Genomic DNA, 23,035 nt, shown 5'->3' on the forward strand with positions numbered 1-23,035 from the left:
CTGCTTGCTCAACCCTCCACATACAGCATTCCAAAACTTTAAAATAAAAACTAGTTTATCTCAAATCCTCTTGATCCCAGGAAAACACAAGCTCACAACAGGCTCCCATTATTACACCCGAGATCAAGAGAGAAACCATGCGAGATAAAATTGCATATTAGACACATGCAAACTGGAAATAAACTAACTGAATTAATTCCCATCACATGAAGTATCACTGATAATAACACTTTCTAAGAGAAATATCATCTTGTCAAAGATAACCCACCTTAGGTGGAAGATGTGACCTATACTCAGCAAAGGTATTAGACAACATGCCTAACAAATCAGCCTAAAACGAAAAGCTATGCATGTGTGCAGAAGCAGAAGCCCAAAGCTGCCTAGCCCAACTCAGCTATCTTTTTAGGTACTTGCATGCCACAAAGTTATCAGTACCTCTCAACAGATATATTACTTTGCTATTACATCATACTGCTACTAAGTACTCCTTTTTGTGATCCCTTTGGCCCTTGAACAATTCACTGCTTATGCAATCAGATAGGATTTCAAGAGTAAACATCTGGATTTTGACTTCCTCCTTCACTTGGTTTCTCTGTAAACACACTGAAGGATTTCCCTGTCAGGAGCGCAAAATGCAGCTCTCCTAACACCAGGTAAAAAGATTACCCATCACTCCTTACACATCCAGTTTAAATTAAACGATTGCCTTGGTTTAGTTGTCTCACCTATTATTTCTTCATGTTTATTTTTGAAACAGATACTAGTCTTCTCTAAAGTCTCTTCTTCTTGAATAGTTTTTGAGGTTATACATTAGGAGTACGCTGCATTCCTGTATATTCTCAGTGTAGGTACAGTTTATACAGTTTGTAGAGTTTATTTGCTGAACTAACCTAACCTGAATCCTAAACTGTAATCCACTGTGTCTCCTGTGCTTTGGTCTAAAGTCCATCATGGATGCACTGTGCACTGTTGTTGCAACCATTAAGAGACAAGTGAAAATTAGGTGCTGCTTGCATAATTTATATCTATATAGATAAAAAAATCGTATTTTTTTCTCTCGGTTAGATTAGTAAGCTATGGCTTTTTGCTTCCACTTTTGCTGGTTTGCAGTCCAGTTTCTGTTGCCGCCCTGAGCAGGGCTGATGCGATTCCTCCGTTTTCCACGTGGGCAACCACCCCACGTGGGTCCTCTGCTTTGCCCTCTGCTGCTGAGGCACTTTGAGGAGAAAGCCAGAAGCGATGGAAGTTTACTGAAGAGACCCGTGCACACAGCTTTGTAGGCACAGAACCATTGCCGCAGAGCTCATCTGAATTCCTTCCGGACAGGGAGTGTTGTGTGGTACACAAAGGCAAACAGGCGCACCCGAGAGCTGCCCGTCGAGCCTGGCGATGGCTCAGGCCTGAACTTAGGGAACCCTCTCCAGGCAGGAGGTGGAAGTTCACACCCTGGTCTACTAATAACTGCGTTTAATGGATTTCAAACCATGACGAAGTCTTCCAGGAGCGCCTATGAATAGCCACGGATGGCTCGTAGATTGAAACAGGCTTTAACAACAAAATGCAGCGAGCGGCCCAGTGTCTGCGAGACACCCAGTGCCAGGGCCCACGTGCTGTCCGAGTACGGCCGTGCGAAAAAATAGAACCTTAACAGCTATCTGCAAGTCGTGCTATTAAACACAAATAGCGGTAGAAGAATGAGAAACATGTACCAGGGAATTATCCCAGCTTGAAAGAACAGAAAAAACGTTCTGGAAAGCTGGGTTTGGCTTTCTGGGGTCTGCCCGTCCGACGGGAGCCGCCAGGCAGGTGCGTCCGCCCTTCCCCACCCTTCCTCTCGTTGTCTCCGCCGCGGGAAGCCGCGGAAAGCCCGGTGGAGTGGGTCGGCCCGTTGGCCGGGATAAGTGCCTCTGGGGACTCTGGCAAGTCTAGACGAAGCTTCCTGGGGCTGAGCAGCGTCCCCTGCGGCACCCGTACGTGGAGGAAGGATTTTGGTGCCACCGTGACAAGCCCCTGTAGGCCGAACTGACCACACCAAGGTGACAACAGAGATTATTGAAGGCTAAAGCCATGCAGAAGCCTCTCGAGGTACCGGGCTGCCACGACCCACGGCTGCAGGGACTCGAACCCGCGAGGCACAGGAGGAGAGTCTATGCACTCGACTCTCCGTGAGCGCCCGTCGCCGCCCGGGCCGCGCTCACTGCGCATGTGCCAGTACCTGTCACCTCCCCAGTCGATTTCCGGGGCTGTTCCACCAGCTGGACCGGGAGGGGTGAGGGGTGCGTGTGTGTGGAACCGGCAGCGGGCGGTGTACGGAAAAAGGGGAGCGGGCTGCGCTCTCTCCAGCCCGTGCTGTCAAGGCGCATGGCCCCACAGCACCTTCCGCAGTGCCACCGCCCCGGATCCTCCCTGCCCGCCTGCAGCCGTGGACCCGGCTGCGCACGGGGCGGGCCTGCCGCCGTTCCCTAGGTGAGCGCGTTCCCCGCCCCTCCCGCCGCGGCCTCGTCAGCGCTGCCAGCGTGGAGCCGGCTAGGGCTGAGGCGGAAGTGCCCGGTAGGGAGGCGGCGCGCACCGGAGATTCCGCTGGCCATGGACGCCTCTCTGGAAAAGGTCTGCAGGGCGCAGCGGTGCCAGGCCGGCAGGGGAGGGCGCGGCCCGGGCAGCCAGGGCACCTGAGGGTGGAGGGGTGCTGAGGCGCAGCAGGCCCTGAGGGGTGGGCGGGCCATGGAGGTGGCGTCGCTGACGGGGCGGTGTGGCCACGCTTCGGGGTCCAGAGAAGGGGACTTAGGTCATGAGAGGGTGGGGGCTCGATGCGGTGCTTCCCCAGCACCTCGGCATGCGGCGGTGTAGCGGCTCCGCCGGGTCTCCCAGCCCGCCTCCGCACCGGGAACTGTGTCATACAGGCCTGAGTCAACTTTGTCTCATGAGGCTTTCAGTCACGAGTGAAGCCCACGGCCGTGCTCCCCTCGCTCCCCGGCCTCAGCGTGTGGCTTTGGTCGCCTGTGTGAACGCCTCCCATTTCCGTGTTCCGGATCCATAGAAAGTCAGAATAACTATCAGGGAATGCTTTGGGAACGGGGTCTTTGGTTTGTTCTCTTAAAAAGAAGATGGAGCTTGTTTCCTGGAAGTGTTTGCCTTCGGCGGCATAGATAAGAAACTATTACTTGATTGTTAATATTTTTTTAAAAATTTTATGATGGAGGCGTTTGCTGCCTGGTGTTTGCTCTCATATGTACCATGTACTGTACAAGCAAATATTGATTGTGTAATATCGTGATTGACACCTTTTGCGTTTGTCACCGAGTCAGTCAGCATCTGATCATCTGGGACCTGCCACACTTCTGTCTTTTGTGGCACCTGCCGTGTAATTCAGAAGACCTGCCCTAGAAGTGAGGATGGATTGGCCACTGGTACATAGCTTGTCACCGTTGCTGTATGGCTTTGCAAATGGTGTACGTTTGAAAGAATTTACACCTCATACGCTAAAGAGATGTTAATGCATTCTTCCCCTTTACAAAGTATGTTCAGTTCGATGTGATCATTGGAATTGTCTAGGCAAGTTTGAATGAGATGTGCTCTAGTGAAATGAATAGTAAGGAGATTCAGGAAGTGCCTTTCTGATGTGATTAATGAGTTTGTAGCAAAATGGTTTGATACGTTACAAGCTGCATAAATAATACATTGTTAAAGAGCATATTTGGTAGCTTCTGAAAGCTAAAGCTCTTTACTAGTGCTGACAAAAGTTACAGTGACTGCTGTTTGTTCTGAAAAGTTTCAGTTAAGTAAAACTTAATTGAACATACTAGTTAGGAACATGGTCTATCCCTCTCTATACACTCAATCAGAATAGTGGTACAATATGTAATTGTTTCAAGAAGATTAATATGGGCCAAGTCTTTGTCCTGTAGTACTGACAGAGTGCTTAGAAACTGTTTGACTAGGTCATCATAAGCAACAAAAACATTCTGTAAGAATTGCATTTCTTAACAAAATAGAAGTGGTTATTTGTTTTGTTAGTGTAAAGAATAGTTTACAATGATGAGGGCCTTGCAAAAACCTGTATGTTTGATTTTTCAGTATATGCCAATAGAATTATATAAAGAGTTACCATTCCATTTCCTCCTTCTCTTGTTCTGGCTTTTTTCTTCACATCTGATCCACATTTCAGTGTTCCCTATACTAATATGCCACAATACAGTTGCTGTCTTCTAGACACTTAGCAGTTAGTGTCCTCCTGAAATAGTCTTGGTTAAAATAGTTGTAAGTCTGTACAGTCTGCTCTTTATCTAGTCTAGAGCATGCTATATAAGAAGTGTTCTCCCACAATAAATTTGAAACTCATCCACCCTGGGGTATGTTTATCCTCAGAGAGCATGTATCCTTTTATCTTGTGCTTATTTAAATATTATCATAGCCATCTGAGACTGTCTTGCATTTGAGCCATGGATTTTCTCATGCATTTATACAGGCATCTTATTTAGACATCAGTGATAAGGACTTTTTAACTTGTATAAACATTTGTCGAAATGTATTTTCCATAACAAAGGGATGCTGGTAGAATCACTTAATTAGCTGTAATGCATCATGATGTAGAATGGCTGCAGCCATCAGGTTCTTGCAAATGGAGAAAGATAAGTTTTTCCAGTATTTGAAAACATTGTGTGATAGAATTGTAAAGAAGATCGTAGAATCTGACACACAGGTTGCACACCAACCACCTCATAGTTTGATTTTGCAAATTGCTTTTGGTTTATTAGGCAAATGTTTGGGGATTTTAATTTTTTTTTTTTTTAAAATGTATTAATGTCTGTCATAAGTGATGTGGTTTGAGTTAATTTCATCTGAAATTGAGGAATCTTTTGTGGGGTGAGCATCAAATGTAAGGTCTTCAGGAAACCTGTGTTAAATTTCACAAGTTTGGCTGACAGATCTATGATTTATTCCCTCCTCCCTCCCCCCTTTTTAGGGGGGAGACCAGTCATCTGTGGGGTTTTGGTATTTTAAGTTTCAAGTTAGAGGACAGTGTTGATGGTAAAACAGGGCAAATTCTTTCATTATAAATGTTCCCTGTCTCTGCAGCAATCTTTTCCCTAAACATATAGAAACTGTATTTGGTTTCATGCTCAGCCGATGACTTCTGTCTTTTGTTACTGTGTTAGTTCTCATAACATCCTGAAACTTTATGGCAGACCTATGACATCAGACCTGCGTGTGAGTCCTGCTGCATATCCGGGGACAGACAAAGATGGAAAGAACAAATACCTATGAGCAGCAGCCCTGTGGTGACACTGTGCCATTTCATTCAAGCCAAGCAGTCATGAAGTGGCTGTGTTTTGATTTGCTGGTTTAAAACTTTTCTTAGCCTGGAGAATTATAGGCACTATTCTTTTGGTTGAGGAATACTGATACTGTTTGAGATGACTGCTGAGAACAGGCTTTGGGTTTTGGTGATAGAACTTTCTTGTAGGCAAATAGGACAATGTAGTGTGAGAACAAGGCTTTCCTCTGGTGAAGTACACAATGCCCTACTGCTGTGAGTTTCTTGAGGTGCACAGTACTTTGTGTAGGACCTTTCTTACATTAGGAGTGCAGCTTATGGGAATGCAATTGTCCTGCTGGCATTGTCAGCAGAGTCCCTGCAGTCCAGTTACAACAGAGGGGTTTTCTCCTTCCTCCACCCCCTCCCCTCTGGGTGGGCAGAGAGGATAGGAGCCAGGAAATCCAGAATGTGATGTTGAGACAATGGTGTAGAATATATGATCCAACTTGCTCTGTTGCTTTGTGCCACTGGGCAGGGGGGTAGCCCTGTCCCCTTCCCACCCCTCATCCCTCCTGGTGGGGCCAGTCAGCTTAAACCAACACAAACATGAAGATTTTAAAGCCTTGGTATGTGAAGAAACGTTCCTCTTTTTGAATTTGTAGTTAATGTTCAGTCTTATCATAACTGGAGAATGGCCCCTTACCCTCCCCAAAGGTGTGATATGCTGCCTGTAAAACCAGATACAGATTGTAGTTCAAAGTGCTTAAAAATAGTAACAGATAAGTTACAACATAGGGAGGTAACCACAAATCAAACCTAGTCCAAGTTGATCTTAGTGAATTGTTGAAGGCATGGTGAACACATTGAAGGCAACAAATGAAGAAAGTCAAAGCAGGGTAGCAAATGGTGTGATCTTGCAGGGGCTTAAGGAGAAAGGAGGTGATAGGATGCTGAGTGGACACTTGGAGAGGAGAAACTGGCTGGTGCCTTCTCAGAGCTTGAAAGGATACTGCATGTCTTACGGCTCTCCTGGTCACCTAATTGTGGTCAGTCAGATCTTATGATTCCAGGGGCAGGACTGAATGTAGAAACTAAGGCTAGTGTGACATTTCATGCAGCTGTTCTAATCCTCTCAAAAAATGTGCTGTCCTGTGTTTCAGGCGGCACTATTTAGTAAGCCATCCACCAGCCTAATTTTTACAAAGAGTGAAAGAACATGAGAAAAATTACTCAGTTTATTACTGGTTGGATTTTAGCCACACTTGATCTCACAGACTAAAGCAATACACTACTTCATTGTGGCATATTTTCAAACCTTTTTTAACCCCGTGGTTCATTGTTGCAACGTATGCCACACCTATCTTTAATGTTTACAAGAAGTATGTAGTTTTCTGCTTCCCACCTCCATGAGGAGGAAGCACATAAAAAGTTCAGTGTGCAGCTGTAAAAGGGGTTTTTTTACTTCCCAGAATTCAAAGGAAAAATTAAGTTGCTGCATAACCACTTTGGTAAAAACCCAGAAGGGATTAGTTTTCCAAATAAGCTCACATCTGAATTCAAAGACTTTCTGAATTCCTTAGCATTTTATGTGTCTTAGGACTTTTAAAACCGTGTTTTATGTATTTATTCTGCCAGTGTATTGGCAGAAAGGTTTCCTGCATGCGTAATTACTAGCAAGTGAGACAGGGTGACTCACAAGGTTTTAACATCTGATGTAATTCAGCAGGTGAATTTTGTGTTAGCAGCAAACAAAAGCATCTCGGAGCCCTTTTTATAGTGTCGCTGCATCGAGTCCTCATCTACCACAGATCTGTTTGATGTGATCCTGAGGAAGGTTTGAGCAAGTAACAGCCTTCCAGCCACTAATCATGTTTTATAGCAACCTGAATTAAAGTGTGTGGGATAGTCACAATCAGTAAATTACGTCTAATCAGTTACTCCCTTAAGGACTCCCAAGAGCAAAACTGATTATTTATTTTTTTTTTCCAGAGCTTCCTTGCAGTGCCACTCTGTAAACAACTGAAAATGTGTGGAAATATTGCCAATGATAATATTTATATTTCTCTTCTAGCTCTCTGTGTTGTTACTTTTTTTCTTCTTTTTTTAAATCTCTGTGATGAAGTCTTGAGCTATTTGTATTTGTACTTCTTTTTCAGTCAGTGCTTAGTTAAGTTGTGGCCCCTGTAGCCAGTGGATATTATAGAAGCCAGCAGTGTAAAAACACATCTTTTGCTAAATGCTGAGAGCTGGTGTGGGAAAATATTGCTGATTACTGTAGGGTTTTTTTGTTCTTCCCCTAAGTGTTTGTTACCAGCCACTTGTAAAGCAACAGAATACAGAGAGCTATCAGTTTTGAAATGATCCAGTGTGACCATGCTCAGCTACTGATTGTTCCAGCCACCTACCACTTGCTGTAATATGAGTTAAATCCTTAAATATTTTGGTAACAATAGTCTGTGAACATACGGCAACTCTCAACTTCCTTTTCTTGATCAGTCCTCTGGATTAAAATAAAGTCCTCATGTGAATTAATCTCACTACCTACTGTGATTAAATATGCTTTTCTGTCTGCATCTACATGAGCAAATGGGTTTGCTTGTTGCATGTCTCAGTGAGCAGCAATGAAAAGCTGTTCTTCAGAAAAGGCTGTTTAGCCATCTTTGAACTCATCACTGATTCAGGGGAAATAACTGCTATGATTCATAAAAGTCTTTTGTCCTGGCAGGCTTTTTAGCAAGTGTTTGTTGTCACCTGGTTTCATCATTGCAATTGGGATTTGGACCTATATGCTGTAGCCAGAGGGCTGCAGCTGCTGGAAGATAAGCCTTTTCTCTGTCAGTCTTAAACTTCCTGCTGCTGGTCACTTTTTTGCCTAGTCAAAGTGCATCTCTCCAGTAAGTTCAGGTTAAAAATTGTTTTAAAGGTACCAAGAATAGGGGAAAAAACCCCAGATTTACAATACTATTTTAACTAGATGGTTTTTTATATATTTTGAAAACTATTCTTCTAGGAATCATTGTTTGAATAGCTTTGAATATCTCTTAGTGGAACTGGCAGTCTGAGGGGGAAAAAAAAAATAAATGAACTGTGAATTTATTCAAATTTCCCCCTGAATTTGCACCAAAATGCTCAGTAACCTAAAGCCTGCCTTGGTCAAATTTTCCAGTCATTAGCTTCACAAACAACTTACTTTCTCATGTAAGAACAGTCTTCTAGTTATCTACTGATCACTCTCTCCTTTGGTGATAGGTTGTCATTGGGGGGGTGCTGAATTTTTGCTTGGTTTCCCTCAGCTCTTACTATTACGGCAGAGAAGCTAATTTCTGGTTGCTTCTTTTTAATGGTCTGTACATCATAAGAGCTGACTCTTGAGTCACCAGGGTATGGTCGCGGTTTTCTTTTCAGTGCAGAAAGAGGAGTTCTGAGATGAAGGAAAAGGATAACTGCTAAATGAGTTTTGCCTCTGAAAGACTTGTGGTTGTATTTAGGGTCTCAATCTGTTTTCCATGGTCTGTGGACAGATTAGGTGGCCCTTAGATTTATTTACTGTTTTACATTTTATTCTTTGTTGTTCTTGTTGTGGAGGGCTTATTGGTGGGGTTTGGTTGGTTGGTGGTTGTTGTTTGGTTGTTGTTAGGGTTTGGGTTTTTTTGGGGGGGATGTTTTGGCATGTACTCAATTTTGTAGCTAAACCATAACAAGCAGTTACTTGATCCTTCTTGCTTGTGCCTCTCAGATCCTTCTTGCTTTCTGATGCACTTTCATTATTCATCAGGAAAAGTTCTGAGTTTCCTTGTGGAGAAAAAATTAGATCTATCAGTAATGAAATCCACATCACAACTGAGTTTTCTTTTGGGTTATTTTAGGTTAGTAGTGTGTTCTCATTTTGTATATATTCAAGATATTCAACATACTGTTACTTTTAAATAAGTATACACAGACTCTGATGCATGAATTTGTATTGAGAATGTTGTGGGAACATCATTTAAGATAAATGTGGTTTGGTCTTCTCTTAAGAGTTGTTCTCTTTTTCCCTGATAGATGGTTGATCCTACTCTAGCAGAAATGGGGAAGAATCTGAATGAAGCAATGAAGATGCTAGAAGACAATCAAAGGTATGTGCAAGGGATAACAACTACAAAAACAATAGCTGTGTCTGCTAGAGGAAGGACTGTCAGTGTCGCTGTCATTAAGCAGGGAAGAACTCATTTGCTCAGTAGTTCCAGGTCACACTGTCATTTTGAAGCTCACAGTGACACAGAACACCACTGTTTCTCAAATGATGGATTTTAAAAGTAACTTAAGAAAATATTCATGCATGTTGTGTAACATTCAGAGCAAGTGAACTGAGTCTGTTTTTTCTGGGGTGATAAATTGTTTTATTATTGCAGTGCAAGATAACTTTTAATTCCTGTACGTGAGATTCTTCTGTCTTTGATATTTTCTGTCAAATACCCCCAGTCGTACCCCTAAACCAGGAATGCTTTAATTCAGACTGAGCTAAACTTCCATATTGTTCTTATCTGATTTATTTATGAAGCTTTGCAATTTATTTGGCTGACAACCTGTCAGCATGCATTTCTGCAAGTCAAAGTTGGCTATGTGCTTGGTGTTCTAAAACACAAATTAAATGCACAGTTTATTCTTGTGTCTTTAACTTAGAAAAGTGGAGGAGGAAAATGAAAAGAAGTATTCACGTAAGGATATTCCTGGCCCACTCCAAGGCAGGTAGGCAACTGCAGTTTTTGGATAATGCTCTTTACTCTTCAGAACCTGCAAAATGCATGCAGCATTAGTATTCCAAGCAGCTTCTCTATTAATGCAAACAGGAACATTTGCCAGGCCAGGTGCTAGATTGACTTTTTCCATGCTCATAGAGAGTTAAAAAGTTATACAATGGTACAAATAATTCCCATGCTTACATAGGAAAAGAAAAAAAGATTACTTGTCCTTGGTAACTGAAATATTGAACTGCTATTTCCAGGTAATTTTGAAGGTGTGCCATGTTTGAGCTGAAGCTGGATCATATGAGGAGAAATTTGGATCTTTACCTATTACCTTAATTTGCTGTGTAGAAACAAGCAATCAAATGTTCTCAAGTAAAAATTTTTCAGTCCAAATATTCAGATTTCAGTAGATTGGTTTTTTTGTATGAGTCTGAGTTCATACTTTTTCAAGTGTCCTACTGTAATTAAGTAGGGTCTTGAGTTGATCCAGCTACCTCATCTTCATGTTTTTCTGACAGCAAGGAACCGTTTGTTGCTGTACTCAGTGTTTTGTGAAAGTGCAGCACTGTCTCCATGCCTTACCATGCAGTGTCCCAAACAGCTCTTTGTTAGGTGCTAGTCCTTACCTTCTTTTCTTTTTTTCTTACCCCCTTTCTAATGTGTGTTTTTTTTCCCCCTCCCTGGTACACCAGTGGTCAGGATATGGTGAGCATACTTCAGTTAGTTCAGAACCTGATGCACGGAGAGGAGGAAGAGGAAGCTTCACAGGCCTACCGGTAAAACAAACGTGAATCACTTCGATACCTGATTTTGTTACATTCTGATGTTTAAGTGTTCCAAAGTGTAAAGATACTGTGCAACCATGTTTCAAGTCAGCTTACATTATATTGTCAACCAAAATAGTGCATTAGGCTTGACCTTCTTAAAATTAGAAAGCTTTCATTACCAATTGCTAAATTGCATTATGCAAGGGGATTGTTTCTAATATGACAGCTCACTTTCTTCTACTTTCTCAAAGGTCTGAAAGTCTTACAAACTTTGAACACCAACACATTCTTCTAACATCTCTCCCTGCAGGTTATTAAAACAAACAAGAAAAAAGAGTGGAAAAAATGGGACTAAAACTTGTTTTAAGTTTTATGTAAAATTGAAATAATATTAACTAGTCCACAGAAGATTATTGAAAGCTAACATTAGAAAACCATTATGGGGATCAAAACAACAGAAAACCACCACCCAAGCACACACCACCACCATCCCACCCCCCAAACTAATGAAAGTTATGCCTCTAAAGATACTTTTAATCAGTCTCCTGAGCGCTCTGCGTGAAGAAAGAAGTTATGTGTTTAGTGCACTTCAAAGTCCCAGGTCAAACAAAGTGCTTAGTTCCAGCTCAGGCTGGATGATTGGCACAAGAGGAAGCTGAGGTGGTTGTGTAAGCAGCATGGCCAAGTGAAGCACAGATGCTTCTGTCTGCACTGGTATTTCAGCCCATAATGCACACTGGCAGGAAGGTGACTGGGGTACTGTGCTGCTCTCTAAGTATTTCAAACTGAATGTCAACAAGTGCTGCAGCTCTCCAGTGAAAACATGCAAACCTAAAATGAACTGTAATGTTTATGGCATGTATTTAATTGTCATTGATTCTGTTCTGGCTTTCAGACTTCAGAATGTTGGTGAGCAGGGTCACATGGCTCTGCTGGGACATAGTTTGGCTGCTTATATATCAGTGCTGGACAGGGAAAGGCTGAGAAAACTTACAACAAGGATCCTTTCTGATACTACTCTCTGGCTCTGCAGGCTTTTCAGGTGAGTCCCTGTAAACAATTTAAATATGACTAGGAAGTGATAACTTGTTAAAAATATGAGTGACTGGACTGTCCATAGAAGAAACCATGGTGCCACAAACTTAAAAATGCTCTTTGAAATACCTGAAATATCACATAAAGGGGAAAAGAGACACTACTTGTGGAACAGCAGGAACTTATTAATAACACAGTTGCCATAAAAATCCTTTTATAAGCTGCATATGGTGGAGCTAAGGGCCAAAGTGCAGCTGTAGGCAAGTGTTTGCCCATCAAATGTTTAACTAAATTGTGGTTTCTTGAGACATATGTTATGTTGCTGAGGCTTGGAGTGCTTTAGTCTTCCTGGATGTAATTATTTTTCCAGTTATGGTGTGTGATGTTTCTGAAATTTCCAGTACAGCAAAATCTTTCATAAATACCTCCTTCATCGTGTAGTGTAGAGAAGAAGAAAGGAAATCAGCTGTGTGGAGGTGTTGGAGTGTGTGTGGGGGGGATTCACGACTCGCTGATTAGAGAAATTCTTCTTTTTTAATCTTCCTGAAGAGGAAAAAAAAGGAAACTTTCTCTTTCCCTTGATACTGTATCTTTCAGAAAATCTCACCAGTGCTAGGGAGGAGAATGCTGTTGAATATTTTTAGCACAGTGCAAGATGCAATGGTAAAAATACAACTGAAATGACCCCAAGTTTAGTTAGAGTTGCAAAGCATTTGTCTTACATTGATGGGCTCAGCTCTAGCAATTACTTTATAAATGCAATTATTATCTCTACCTGTCTTGGACTTAAGGATGTTGAAACCTCGTGCAATGATGAAATTTGAGAAGTTGCAGGTAATCTAGCTATTGATAAATGATGAATGTGTGCATATCTGTAGTGTCAGTGATGTTTCTACATGGCACGGCTAATAAAACGAAATATTGCTGTTCTGAATTGAGTAAAAAGTGATCTTTGTGATTAATGCCAGGTATCTATTGGACTGTGGTCTCCAAAGTTTTGTGACCCATAGGCCACAGTATTGAACAAATATTTCTTTCTGTGGCTATGGACAACTCCCTTTGCCCATATTAGATTACAGAACTGTTGTGTAAAGGTAAAGTAAAAGTTTGGACCTGGGTTATTCTGGAGTTTAAATCTGCAATACTCAGCAGTGTTTGTGCATCAGAGTCAGTGATCAGGGCCTGTATGTAAATTTGTTGATAAATGCCACTCTTGCATTGTGCAAGACCACTGACTTAGGTATTACACAAATGCTAAAAGCACAATCCAGCCTGCAAGCTGCCTAACAACCTGGCATGCCTGCTGCTGTCACTCCTGCTGATTCCCTTGCTGTAGCTAAGGCAGGTGAGGGAACACTGAGTGGAACACTTGCACCTTAGCTCTTCTTTGGTTTATTTGCTTTGTTTCTTTACGACAAATGTTAATGCACTGATCTTAGTTGGGATTTTAAAAGGGTTAAAAAAGGTGGAGAGAGGAGCAGACACACCCACCCACCTCCCTTGAGCCAAAAGGAAACATGGCTAATAAATCAGATTGAAGGTAAAATAGCTGTGAAGTCATCAAAATATTGCTGGAGAAAAACACATCTGCTGAAGGAATTGTACTGAATTGCAGTCTTACTTTCCAGCTCTCAAATACCAGTGACATCAGTGATTTTGAGTATTACAAAATATCTGGGTTTGTGATTTCATAGGAAAGTCTGTCAGCTCCTGCCCATTGACCTTAGTTCATGTGTCTTATTCCAGCTGCACTACCCAAAAGAAGTTCAAATTGCATTCACTTCCAAATGACCGGTTCAGAATTTACATGTCTGTTAAAACAGATGAAAACTTTTGTGCATTTCCTCCTGGACTCTGCTCTTAGCAAGCAAGGTTTTGAACTCAGTCAGGGTAATCCTTAGGAACTCAGATATTTTTGCTTTCTTTATATCTCAGACTAAATAAGAATACATCCGAGGCTTCCCTCTGGTTAATCTCAGGTTGTCTCATCAAAGTTTCCTCCTGCTCTACTCAATCCTGGGAAAACAGAAGGGTTTTTTATGTACCTTCTTTGTCCTCTCATGAGCTGCTTTGCTGGTCAGTGTTACTGTAGTCACTAAGCTGGTGTTTTATTGGTAAGATTCACTCAGCTGTTCTTGCAGGTATGAGAATGGATCAGCATATTACCATGAAGATGATCGCCAAGGCCTGCTGAAGATCTGTCGGCTTGTTATCCACACGCGCTATGAGGATTACACAGTAGAAGGGTTTAACGTGCTCTGCAATAAGCAGCCCGTCATCTACATTAGCTCTGCAGCTAGAATAGGCTTGGGACAAGCTCTCTGCAATCAGGTAAAGCCATACAGTTGGTCTGTGTTGGCTTCATACTGCATACTTGAAATGGAAATTTTGACAGTACGTTCAGCCTCTTCCTGCAAGAGTGGTGTTTGCAGAGCAGTCTGGCACGCTGCTGCCAGCAGCATTGTGAATTGATTTGGGCCAGTCAAAGTTCTCTTTCAGATCCACTCATCTGCCTGCAACTTCCACTGCTGAGATCAAAATATAAGAGGCCTTGATTCCTCAGCAGCCCCTCTTGTTAATGATGCAGAAGCCTCCCTCTTTTTTCCCTCCATATCAAAGGAAGAACTCTACATTTACCAGCATCTGCACTGTATGGTCAAAGTAGGCAGATTGCTCTCTGCTCAGTAGTAAAGTGACTGTGAGCCTCCAGTGGAATGCTTCACACAGCACATACAACATTTAAGCAAACATGTGCCCTGTGTATTAATTGCAGGGGTGGCCAAGAAAAAGAGAACTAAGCTTGGTCTGTGGTACAGGGTACAGATATCTTACTAGGAAAAACTGATGTAGTTGATGTGCTAACCAAAACTTGAGTCTTGCTTTTTCTACTTTCTCCTGTGCTTTCTTTTCTCTGCTATTAATTTGGGTATGAGTTTCAGCAGGAAACTTACTTTATAATGCAATGTTCAGTTTTTATTGTTATATTTACTATCTGTTGTGTCACTCTCTCTGTGAACATTTGAAATGAGTCTGTCTGGGCTGAAATTCCATCACTTTTATTGCAGCTAGGGTTGCCCCTTTCTTGCATGTGCCGTGTGCCTTGTAACACCATGTTTGGATCTCAGCACCAAATGGTAAGTTTGTCTTCCTTAAGAGCTCTTTTGTTTGTTGTTTTTCTGGAAAGCCTCATTAAATGAATGTCAAGTGTGTTGTTAGGAAAAGCTGCTTAAGGTATTTCTTAGTTTGACCTCTAGGTCTTCTGTGTTACAGCTGTACAAATTGTAGATGGAAATAAAAAGCCAACAGCTTCTCTCTTGGTATATGCCATTTGAAAGGCTTTTTGAATGGCATATAGTAAGGTGCTTTTTAGTCAAAGAGTTCTAGAATGTGTAGTCAGAGGTGTGCTTACAAACTGTGATGTGTTTTGTGTTATATTTGTCACACTTTCTTTATCCAACCTTCAGGTTATTTTTAACTCTGAGAAGAAACTGCAAGGCACAAAGACAGACATTGAGAATGTCTTCCAGAATCTCAGAATGCTGTCCATTTTTACTCAGTGCCTTTTTCCAGTTCAGCAGAAACAAGTCTGTATAGTTGGAGGAATGTTTATAAATACATATCTCTTTCCTTATTGATAACAGGATGTTGCTTTGTTGGACAGACTAATTAAAGATGATGTGGAGTCTGGAAAACTGCCTTTGTTGCTTGTGGCCAATGCTGGTAAGTGCTGTGGCCAAACAATAGCCCCAAAAAAGCACACAATGTAGTGAATATATATATATATTTTAAAAATCCAAAATGGAAATCGTTTTTTCATAAGCAAGCTTAGTAGTTGCATGCTAAGAAATATCAGGAAATAACATCATGACCACACGATAATTGCTTGTCAGGAGGGGTTCTTCTATACTTGATACAAAGGTGACTTGTACTGCTGTAGTTCTGCTTACCTGTTAACGTGACAAGAAGTTATTTTAATGAGTGCAAATCTCTTGTTAAAAAGCAGTTTGAAACTTCAGAACTTTTTGATGGATGTGCCATCAACTTCAGCTTTAAGAATTGTACTTTCTTCCAAGTTAATTAAACACAACTGTGCAGGAACAAAATTTGGTTTAAGTATGAATGAAGGAGGTGGCTGTTACTGCTTTGGACTTGAAAAAATACCTGAGCTGTTGATCTTGGTTTAGATTCCTCTAGTAGAGGACATACTTTGTACATATTTTAAATGTCTGCATTTCTTATCTGAGGCTGCAGAATCTTCTAGTGCCTAGGACATCTAACTTTCTAAGTAACTGTAACATACATGGACATCCAAACAAGTGTCTTATGTTTCCCTCAGAGTTCCAGTGGCTTATGTCACAATGAACCAAACAGAAATATCATGTAATGGGCTCTATTTAAACACCCTATTTCCTGCTCTCGTGTGGCTGTTCTGACAAGAGTACAACAGGTGCTTTTGTGTGGAGTCCTAGTTTGCATGCTTATCTTTTGTCATTGCCTCTTTTCCTTTTTGCCAAAGGGACACCAGGTGCTGGGCACACAGATAAGCTTGGCCGGCTGAAGGAGCTTTGTGAGCAGTATAATATGTGGCTCCATGTAGAAGGGTATGAAACTTGAACTCTGTTTCTGTATAACCACAGTCCTTAACAAGGCTACCTAACAGCACAGAAGTTTGCAGGCAACCAGCTAGCAGCCATGGGACCATCTTTATTTTTGTCACATTAAGCATTTTACATGCTTAGAATCCTCTTGCTTTGAGGTACAAATGGTTACACGTATATAGAAGTGGCTGGAATGGTTATTTTGGCACTCTTTTTGTGGCTGCTTTGATTCCATTAGTAATCTTATCCAGCTCCAAAGGCTAGAGCACCTCTCCTGTGAGGGTAGCCCAAGGGAGCTGTTCAGCCTAGAGAAGTCTCCAGGGGGAGCTTAGAGCTGCCTCCCATTACCTGAAGGGATTTTACAGGAAGGCTGCAGAGGGACTTTTCATGAGGGTGTCCAGAGACAGAACAAAGGGGAACAGCTTGAAGCTGAGGGAGAGTAGGGTTAGACTGGATCTTAGGAAGAAGTTCTTCAGTAGGAGGGTGGTGAGACTCTGGAATAGGCTGCCCAGGGAGGTTGTGGATGCTTCCTCCCTGGGAGTGTTCAAGGCCAGGTTGAATGAGGCCTTGAGCAGCCAAATCTAGTTGAGAGGTGTCCCTGCCCATGGCAGGGAGGTTGGAGTAGATGATCTCTAAGGTCCATTCTAACCTGAGCTATTCTGTGATCTGTTCTTGCTTTGAAGAACTCACAATATGAATAAAAAAACTTTTGAGGACAAGGCAGGGGAGGTGCTACAGAGTGATTGCTGACAATGAAATGAGTGTGGAAGGGATGACACTTTAATGAGGGTTGACAAGACGACGGCTGCAAGTGCACTGTGCAACATGGCTGTGAGGAGGCTTAAATGAAGAGGAAAATAAATGCCAAGAACTTAGACAATATTAATGAAGAATCTAGTGCTCTAGTTGTGGGGTTTTTAGTTTTGAGCCTGGAGCAGAGGCTCTGTTACTCCTGATATTTCACAGTGTGTAGTCTTATGTTTGCATGTTATTTATTTCTGGCATCAAATCGATGCTGAGTTATGGATAGGACTTCAGAAGATTATTTCCCCAAAGCTGGAACTAAAAAAACTTTTAGTCTGAAATAATTTTTTGCTTTGGGGTTTTAAGTCTGAGAATACCAAGCAGCAGCATCCACTGCAGTGTTAATGAAAAATACATAAACAAAAATTGTTTCCCTTTACATATTAACATGAAATTCTTAAACTGAAGATTAAAAGGCTGTCTTTTAATACATATTAAATATGTGCTAAACCCACTCTCTTTTTCTAGTGTGAATTTGGCAACTTTGGCTCTGGGTTATGTTTCCTCTTCTGTACTGGTATGTTTTACTGTATCTAGAAACATAATCGTGTGCTCTAGATTTTGAGGTCATGACCTAATCAGAATTTGCATAGCTTATGTTCTGCTTCTTGTAATAAACTTCAGGCTGCTACAAAGTGTGACAGCATGACTCTAACTCTGGGTTCTTGGCTGGGTCTCCCGGCTGTGCCTGCAGTGACGCTCTACAGACACGAGGATCCCTCTTTGGTACGTTCACCATCTCGCTCCTCCTTCTCGAGATCTTGGCCCTTTCATTTGGATTGTGGTGTCATTTCGTGTTCTTTATAAGAATCTAAGTTACAATTTGCAAATGCTCCCCTGTTTAAGATGTGAAATGTCCCATAAAACTGCAAAAGTGGAATAACTGCAGGGAATTTAATAGTGGTTTGATTATTGTTTGTTTTTCTTCAGTCCTTGGCAGCTGGGCTGACATCAAGTCAGCCTGTAGAGAAGCTCCGTGCCCTGCCGCTGTGGCTTTCCTTGCAGTACCTGGGCCACGATGGGATTGTGGAGAGGATAAAGCATGCCTCACAACTAGTAAGCAGCAGCTCGTTGGCACATTGTCTATGGATACTTTGCTTGACTATGGTTTGGAGACTGTTCTTAGGAATCCTCACCATCCAACAGCTTGAGTCTCTAAGAAGAAACAAAGTTCAGATGGCAATGACAGTACAGGTGATATCCAGAGGGCTATCACAGGACACCATTGTGCTTAGGAATGTTTTTGTAACAGCTGTTAACCCATCTCTTACATTATTGTGATGCATTGTAGAAGAATCAACTCAGAACCCTGCAGCTGTTGACAGTACAGCATATTGGGTCATGTTGTGTTACAGACAGTATGAAGGTCAAGAAGGGGGGAGTGTACTTTTACATTGTGCATTTCATTATTTTTTATGACAAATACATCATCTTTGTTCTTCCTAAACAGTGAGCATAATCACTTGTTATTGTCACTTCTCTATTTTAGCTATTCTGCTTGAAAGCTGTTCAGAGAGAGACTTTCTCATTTTCCTATTAGCACTGTAGTGAATTTAAGTGATAGGAAATGAGAAATGCCTGACAAAAAGGACTCAAAGACATTTCTGCAGATACAGTGGCAAGTGCACTATTTGTGAAGTTGAGTCCTTACCCTAGTGAAAATTAAGGCCCAATATAATATGTTAGTTAAATGCATTGTTTATATGCAAAGCCTTTAGAGGTACAGCACTTGGAAGGCAAAATGGAACTGGCAACTTTCTGTAATGGTTAGTGAAGGAGCTGTTGACATGAAAGATCTAAAGCAGGAAAGATCTAAACCAGGAAATATTTTTTCATTACATTCTACATTTACAAGTAAGAACTGGATGCATCTCTGATGTGTCATAGGTTGTCAGAAATGATGGTAGGACAATGGTTTTAAACTGAAGCAGGGTAGATTTAGCTTATACAGAAGGAGGAAGTTCTTTATGATGAAGATTGGTAAAATACTGGAAGAGGTTGCCCAGGGATGTGGTTGAGGCCCTGACCCTGGAGGCATTCGAGATCAGATTTGATGTGGCCCTGGGCAGCCTGCTTTAGTTGCAGGTGTCCCTGCTCACTTCAGGAGGGCTGGACAAGATGACCTTTGAGAGTCCCTTCCACCCCAATGTATTCTGTGAATCTGTAACCATTAAATGTTTTTCAGAGTAATTTTCAACTTCTAAAACTGTGTTTTCTCTTTCTTTTGTTTCCCTTCTCTTGTGTCCTGTAGAGTCAAAGGTTGCTGGAAAACCTGAAAAACCTGGATTTCATTAAAACTTCGGTATGGTGCTGTTGACTCCATTGCTTGTGTAGCTTACTCTTTGCTTGTGAAGTGATAAGAATAGTTTGATTTTTAAAAACAATTATCTGGAATCATAGCTGCTGTTTCAGAGATGCTTGGCAATGTAACTGTGTTCTGGTGTTCAATGATTGTATTGATTCCATTGCTGTGCATTCAGTGGAGCTGACAGAACGACATCTGGAAACGTTCCAGAGGTTGACTCTATCCCATGCAAAACATGCAGTTTCCATAAGCTTCTCTAATGCATTCTGGCTGCCTATTACACCACTGTTGAGGTAGTGTTGTGAACCTTGGGAAACTGTACACAGAAAGTAGCCCAGCTGAGGCTTTCACACTAGAAAGAGTTGTAAGAACTGCATCTCCTGTATTCATCCCAAATTCAGCTTCTAATGGGTGTCCTGTTCCAATGGCTTGGTGGCTTTTTCTCCACACTCCCAATTTTAGTTGGCACTTGATGTGTTCATCTTAGTATTCAAGAGTATTAGTATTCAAGAGTATTAATGGCCTTGGGAGTTCACATTGCTGCAGCACTTTCCCCTTCTACTGAAAGAAATCTTGCATGATTAGGATTCCGAATTGCAGCCTTAGCTTGGTTCTAGAAGTTGCTGGTCTATTTCTCCTATCCCCAGAGCAGAATCAAGTATCATCTTGTTATTCCTGCTGGATCTTTCTGGACATTGCCCAGTGATTCTGGGGCAATTTCAAAGAGAATTTTATTTAATGTTAATATCTGAAAATAATTAAAGCTAAGTAAAAGTGGCACTTGGTGCCACGGTTTAGTAGTCATGAGGTCTTGGGTGACAGGTTGGACTTGATGAGCTTTGAGGTCTTTTCCAACCTTGTTGATTCTATAATTCTATGAAAATATTCTAGTCTATTTGTTAATAAAGATGCATAGGTTTATTTCTTTGTAGTGCCTACATTTTAATTCTGCATGCCTTAAATCGATACAGTGCTGCTTCAACTGAGTCGTGATTTACTTTTCTGTGTTTACAGACACTTTCCTTGCACTCCTAGCCTTAACTTCTAATCCCAGGATTGCTTGGCCTGCTCTGACAATTTTCACACTAAGTTGCCTGTTTTGCTTGGCAGTCTAAGGAATTGTGCATGGGTTGCATCTTAAAAAAATCAATCAATCAGTCTGTGCAAATGTAGCTAATTGTTGGGGTTTTTAAGGTTGAAGATGAGCTGAGTTCACCAGTGGTGGTTTTCAAGTTCTTCTGGGAATATTCAAATAGAGGTATGTGATTCAAATATGATCTCTCTTGAAACGTTTATCAGCTGCTAATTTGTGAAATGAAGTGGATGAGGTAAAGGCTCTGTAGTGCACTTCTCTTGGGTCAAGTGAAAGAGCTTGTGAATGCTGGTCGTAATCTGGTGATAAAAGCCACACATGTGGTAGCTTCTCTTTTTAGATAGACTGCAGTGGTTTAAACTTTCATGGCAAGTAATTTTCTGCCTTCTTGAGGGAGGAGGGATTTTGATCTGTGGAGCAGATGATGGAAGGCTCTCACAGCTGCAGGCTGTGTTGGAGTGTGTTGTTGGGGGAAGATCTTCTTTGCTTTTGTTTAGGCTGTTCTTTGAAACTTTGTGGCAAGGCAAGGACAGTGTTTCTGTGTTTTCTGGCTACACTTGCTGTTGAGGCAGCTCTTAAAATAGTAGAACACATGAGGCAGAGCTCTGGAACTACAGTAATGGTATAGGGTAGCCATGCCACATCCATGCCTGAGCAGGATATCCTTAGACTTGCTCTCCAAGAAGGAGGGTTTCTGCCCTCTCAGTTACAACAGAAGCTGTTGTGCTGTTGGTATGTGCACACCCTGAGGGTGGGGACATGTCCAGCTAGGATGAGGCAAATTACTGCCAGAAAACTTTGCAGGTTTGTTGTGAGTGTTGACTGTGGATTTTGTGCATGGGGGAGGATTGGTTTTGATTTTAATCCAGTTAGTGGTTGCACTCACAAAGCTATCCAGGTGCAGTGACTTGGTAGATTGCTTTGTACATGGATGCATTGATTTGAAAAGCTCACCCACCTGCACGATAAGGATGTAAAGTGTTTGGCCATTTCTGCTTGCTCTGTGTGTGTAATGGACTCTTAAATCCTTACTGTTATTTTTGAGTAGTTAAAACCAGAAAGTAATCATAAAAACTTAGAAAGTAGCTGAGTGCATGGAATTAAATTATTGCAGGCTGCTGCAACAGGATTTTGCTTTGTGAAAACATTGCTTTTATTTCCTTTGGGGCATTTGAACCTCCCAACTGAAAGAAGTATTTGACTTGATCAGTGCTGGTTTACTTCTAGTACTTGTCATGTTCAACATACCTTTGCAAGAAAAAAAATCCTTGTTAGGCAGGTGGGGGTGGAGCAGCTCATGTGGAGGTGTTACATTACCTAGGAAATGTAATTGTCTTTTGTCTAAATTTTAGGTTGCCTTTTCTTTAAGTAAATAAAAATCCACTTTTGTGATTCTTGTATCTTTGGATTCAGATCAAACCTCACATGCTGCACAGGCCTCAACTATTCAGCACCCCATAATAAGCAACGAAAGACACGTTTATGACACTCTGAATCAGTGGGTAAGAATGGATGCTTTTTCTCTTTAGCACAGAAGAGGTGACAGTGGAAATGCTTCCAGGGTTTCATCAGTGACTATAAACCTGCAGCAGAGTTGTTGGAGAGCTATTTTTGATACGATAACCCTTCACAAATCTAGGGGGCATTTTGGATTTGAAAGATGGATTTGCTCTGAAGCAAAGCTACTGTCACATTTATGACTATTTTACAGGTAATTACTATTGAAATGATTACTGCATCTGAAGGTGGATTTGTTCTCTTGCTAGTGTGGGAATACAGGAGAGCTTGAATTCTTTTCAGGGAGCTGAGCACGTAACTGGTTTCGATCAGTTGCTTAGTAATCGTGGCATACCTAATGACAGTGGCAATTCTGCAGAGACTTCTGATTTGTAACACTTAGCTTATCCTGAATTTCCATGATTTGGAGCACACATCCAGCTTTGTGATGTCACTTGCAAGCTTAAGTACTTTGTTACAAGAAGTGATTTGGAGGAATCCTGAGATTTTTGAGCACGGGGTTTCCCTTAGCTGTGGGAAGAGTCAGCGACTGCAGGAGGCTGCGTTGAGTTCTGTTCTTTGACTGTGCCACATCCCTTCAGCTAGGTGAGCAGTTGGCACAGCTGGTTCCTGCCAGTGGCGTTGACGTGGTAGAACTGGAAGATGAAGGCACCTGTGTGCGTTTTAGCCCACTGATGACTTCTGCAGGTAACGTGCACTTAATTCAGCCACTTGTGAGAACTGGAATTGCAATGGAATTGGTGTTCCCCAGAAAGCCTGGAGCGTGCTCTCAAAGCAGCTGTTCCCCAGAAAGCCTGGAGTGTGCTCTCAAAGCAGCTGTTCCCCAGAAAGCCTGGAGCGTGCTCTCAAAGCAGCTGTTCCCCAGAAAGCCTGGAGCGTGCTCTCCTATGCTGAGGATTTTCTTACAAAAACCCCAGAGCTGTCTCAGTTT

At 41.9% G+C, this 23,035-nt stretch overlaps 1 protein-coding gene across 1 annotated transcript in view; it reads left to right on the forward strand.

The window, feature by feature from the left end:
- Nucleotides 1–2,296: 2,296 nt before the first annotated feature.
- The window catches only part of PDXDC1 (pyridoxal dependent decarboxylase domain containing 1), a 28,526-nt gene continuing 7,787 nt past the window's right edge, over nt 2,297–23,035 (forward strand). Inside the window, exons 1-16 of the mRNA XM_054180441.1 lie at nt 2,297–2,607; nt 9,299–9,372; nt 9,920–9,985; nt 10,677–10,760; nt 11,647–11,793; nt 13,928–14,117; nt 14,852–14,920; nt 15,428–15,506; nt 16,303–16,387; nt 17,657–17,705; nt 17,813–17,914; nt 18,119–18,244; nt 19,440–19,490; nt 20,688–20,751; nt 22,000–22,088; nt 22,686–22,791. Of these exons, the coding sequence (XP_054036416.1) occupies nt 2,587–2,607; nt 9,299–9,372; nt 9,920–9,985; nt 10,677–10,760; nt 11,647–11,793; nt 13,928–14,117; nt 14,852–14,920; nt 15,428–15,506; nt 16,303–16,387; nt 17,657–17,705; nt 17,813–17,914; nt 18,119–18,244; nt 19,440–19,490; nt 20,688–20,751; nt 22,000–22,088; nt 22,686–22,791 (1,402 nt within the window). The 5' untranslated portion in view covers nt 2,297–2,586. The remainder of the gene's footprint in view (nt 2,608–9,298; nt 9,373–9,919; nt 9,986–10,676; nt 10,761–11,646; nt 11,794–13,927; nt 14,118–14,851; nt 14,921–15,427; nt 15,507–16,302; nt 16,388–17,656; nt 17,706–17,812; nt 17,915–18,118; nt 18,245–19,439; nt 19,491–20,687; nt 20,752–21,999; nt 22,089–22,685; nt 22,792–23,035) is intronic.

This window comes from Dryobates pubescens, chromosome 4 (assembly GCF_014839835.1).
Source record: "Dryobates pubescens isolate bDryPub1 chromosome 4, bDryPub1.pri, whole genome shotgun sequence".
Lineage (NCBI taxonomy): Eukaryota > Metazoa > Chordata > Aves > Piciformes > Picidae > Dryobates > Dryobates pubescens.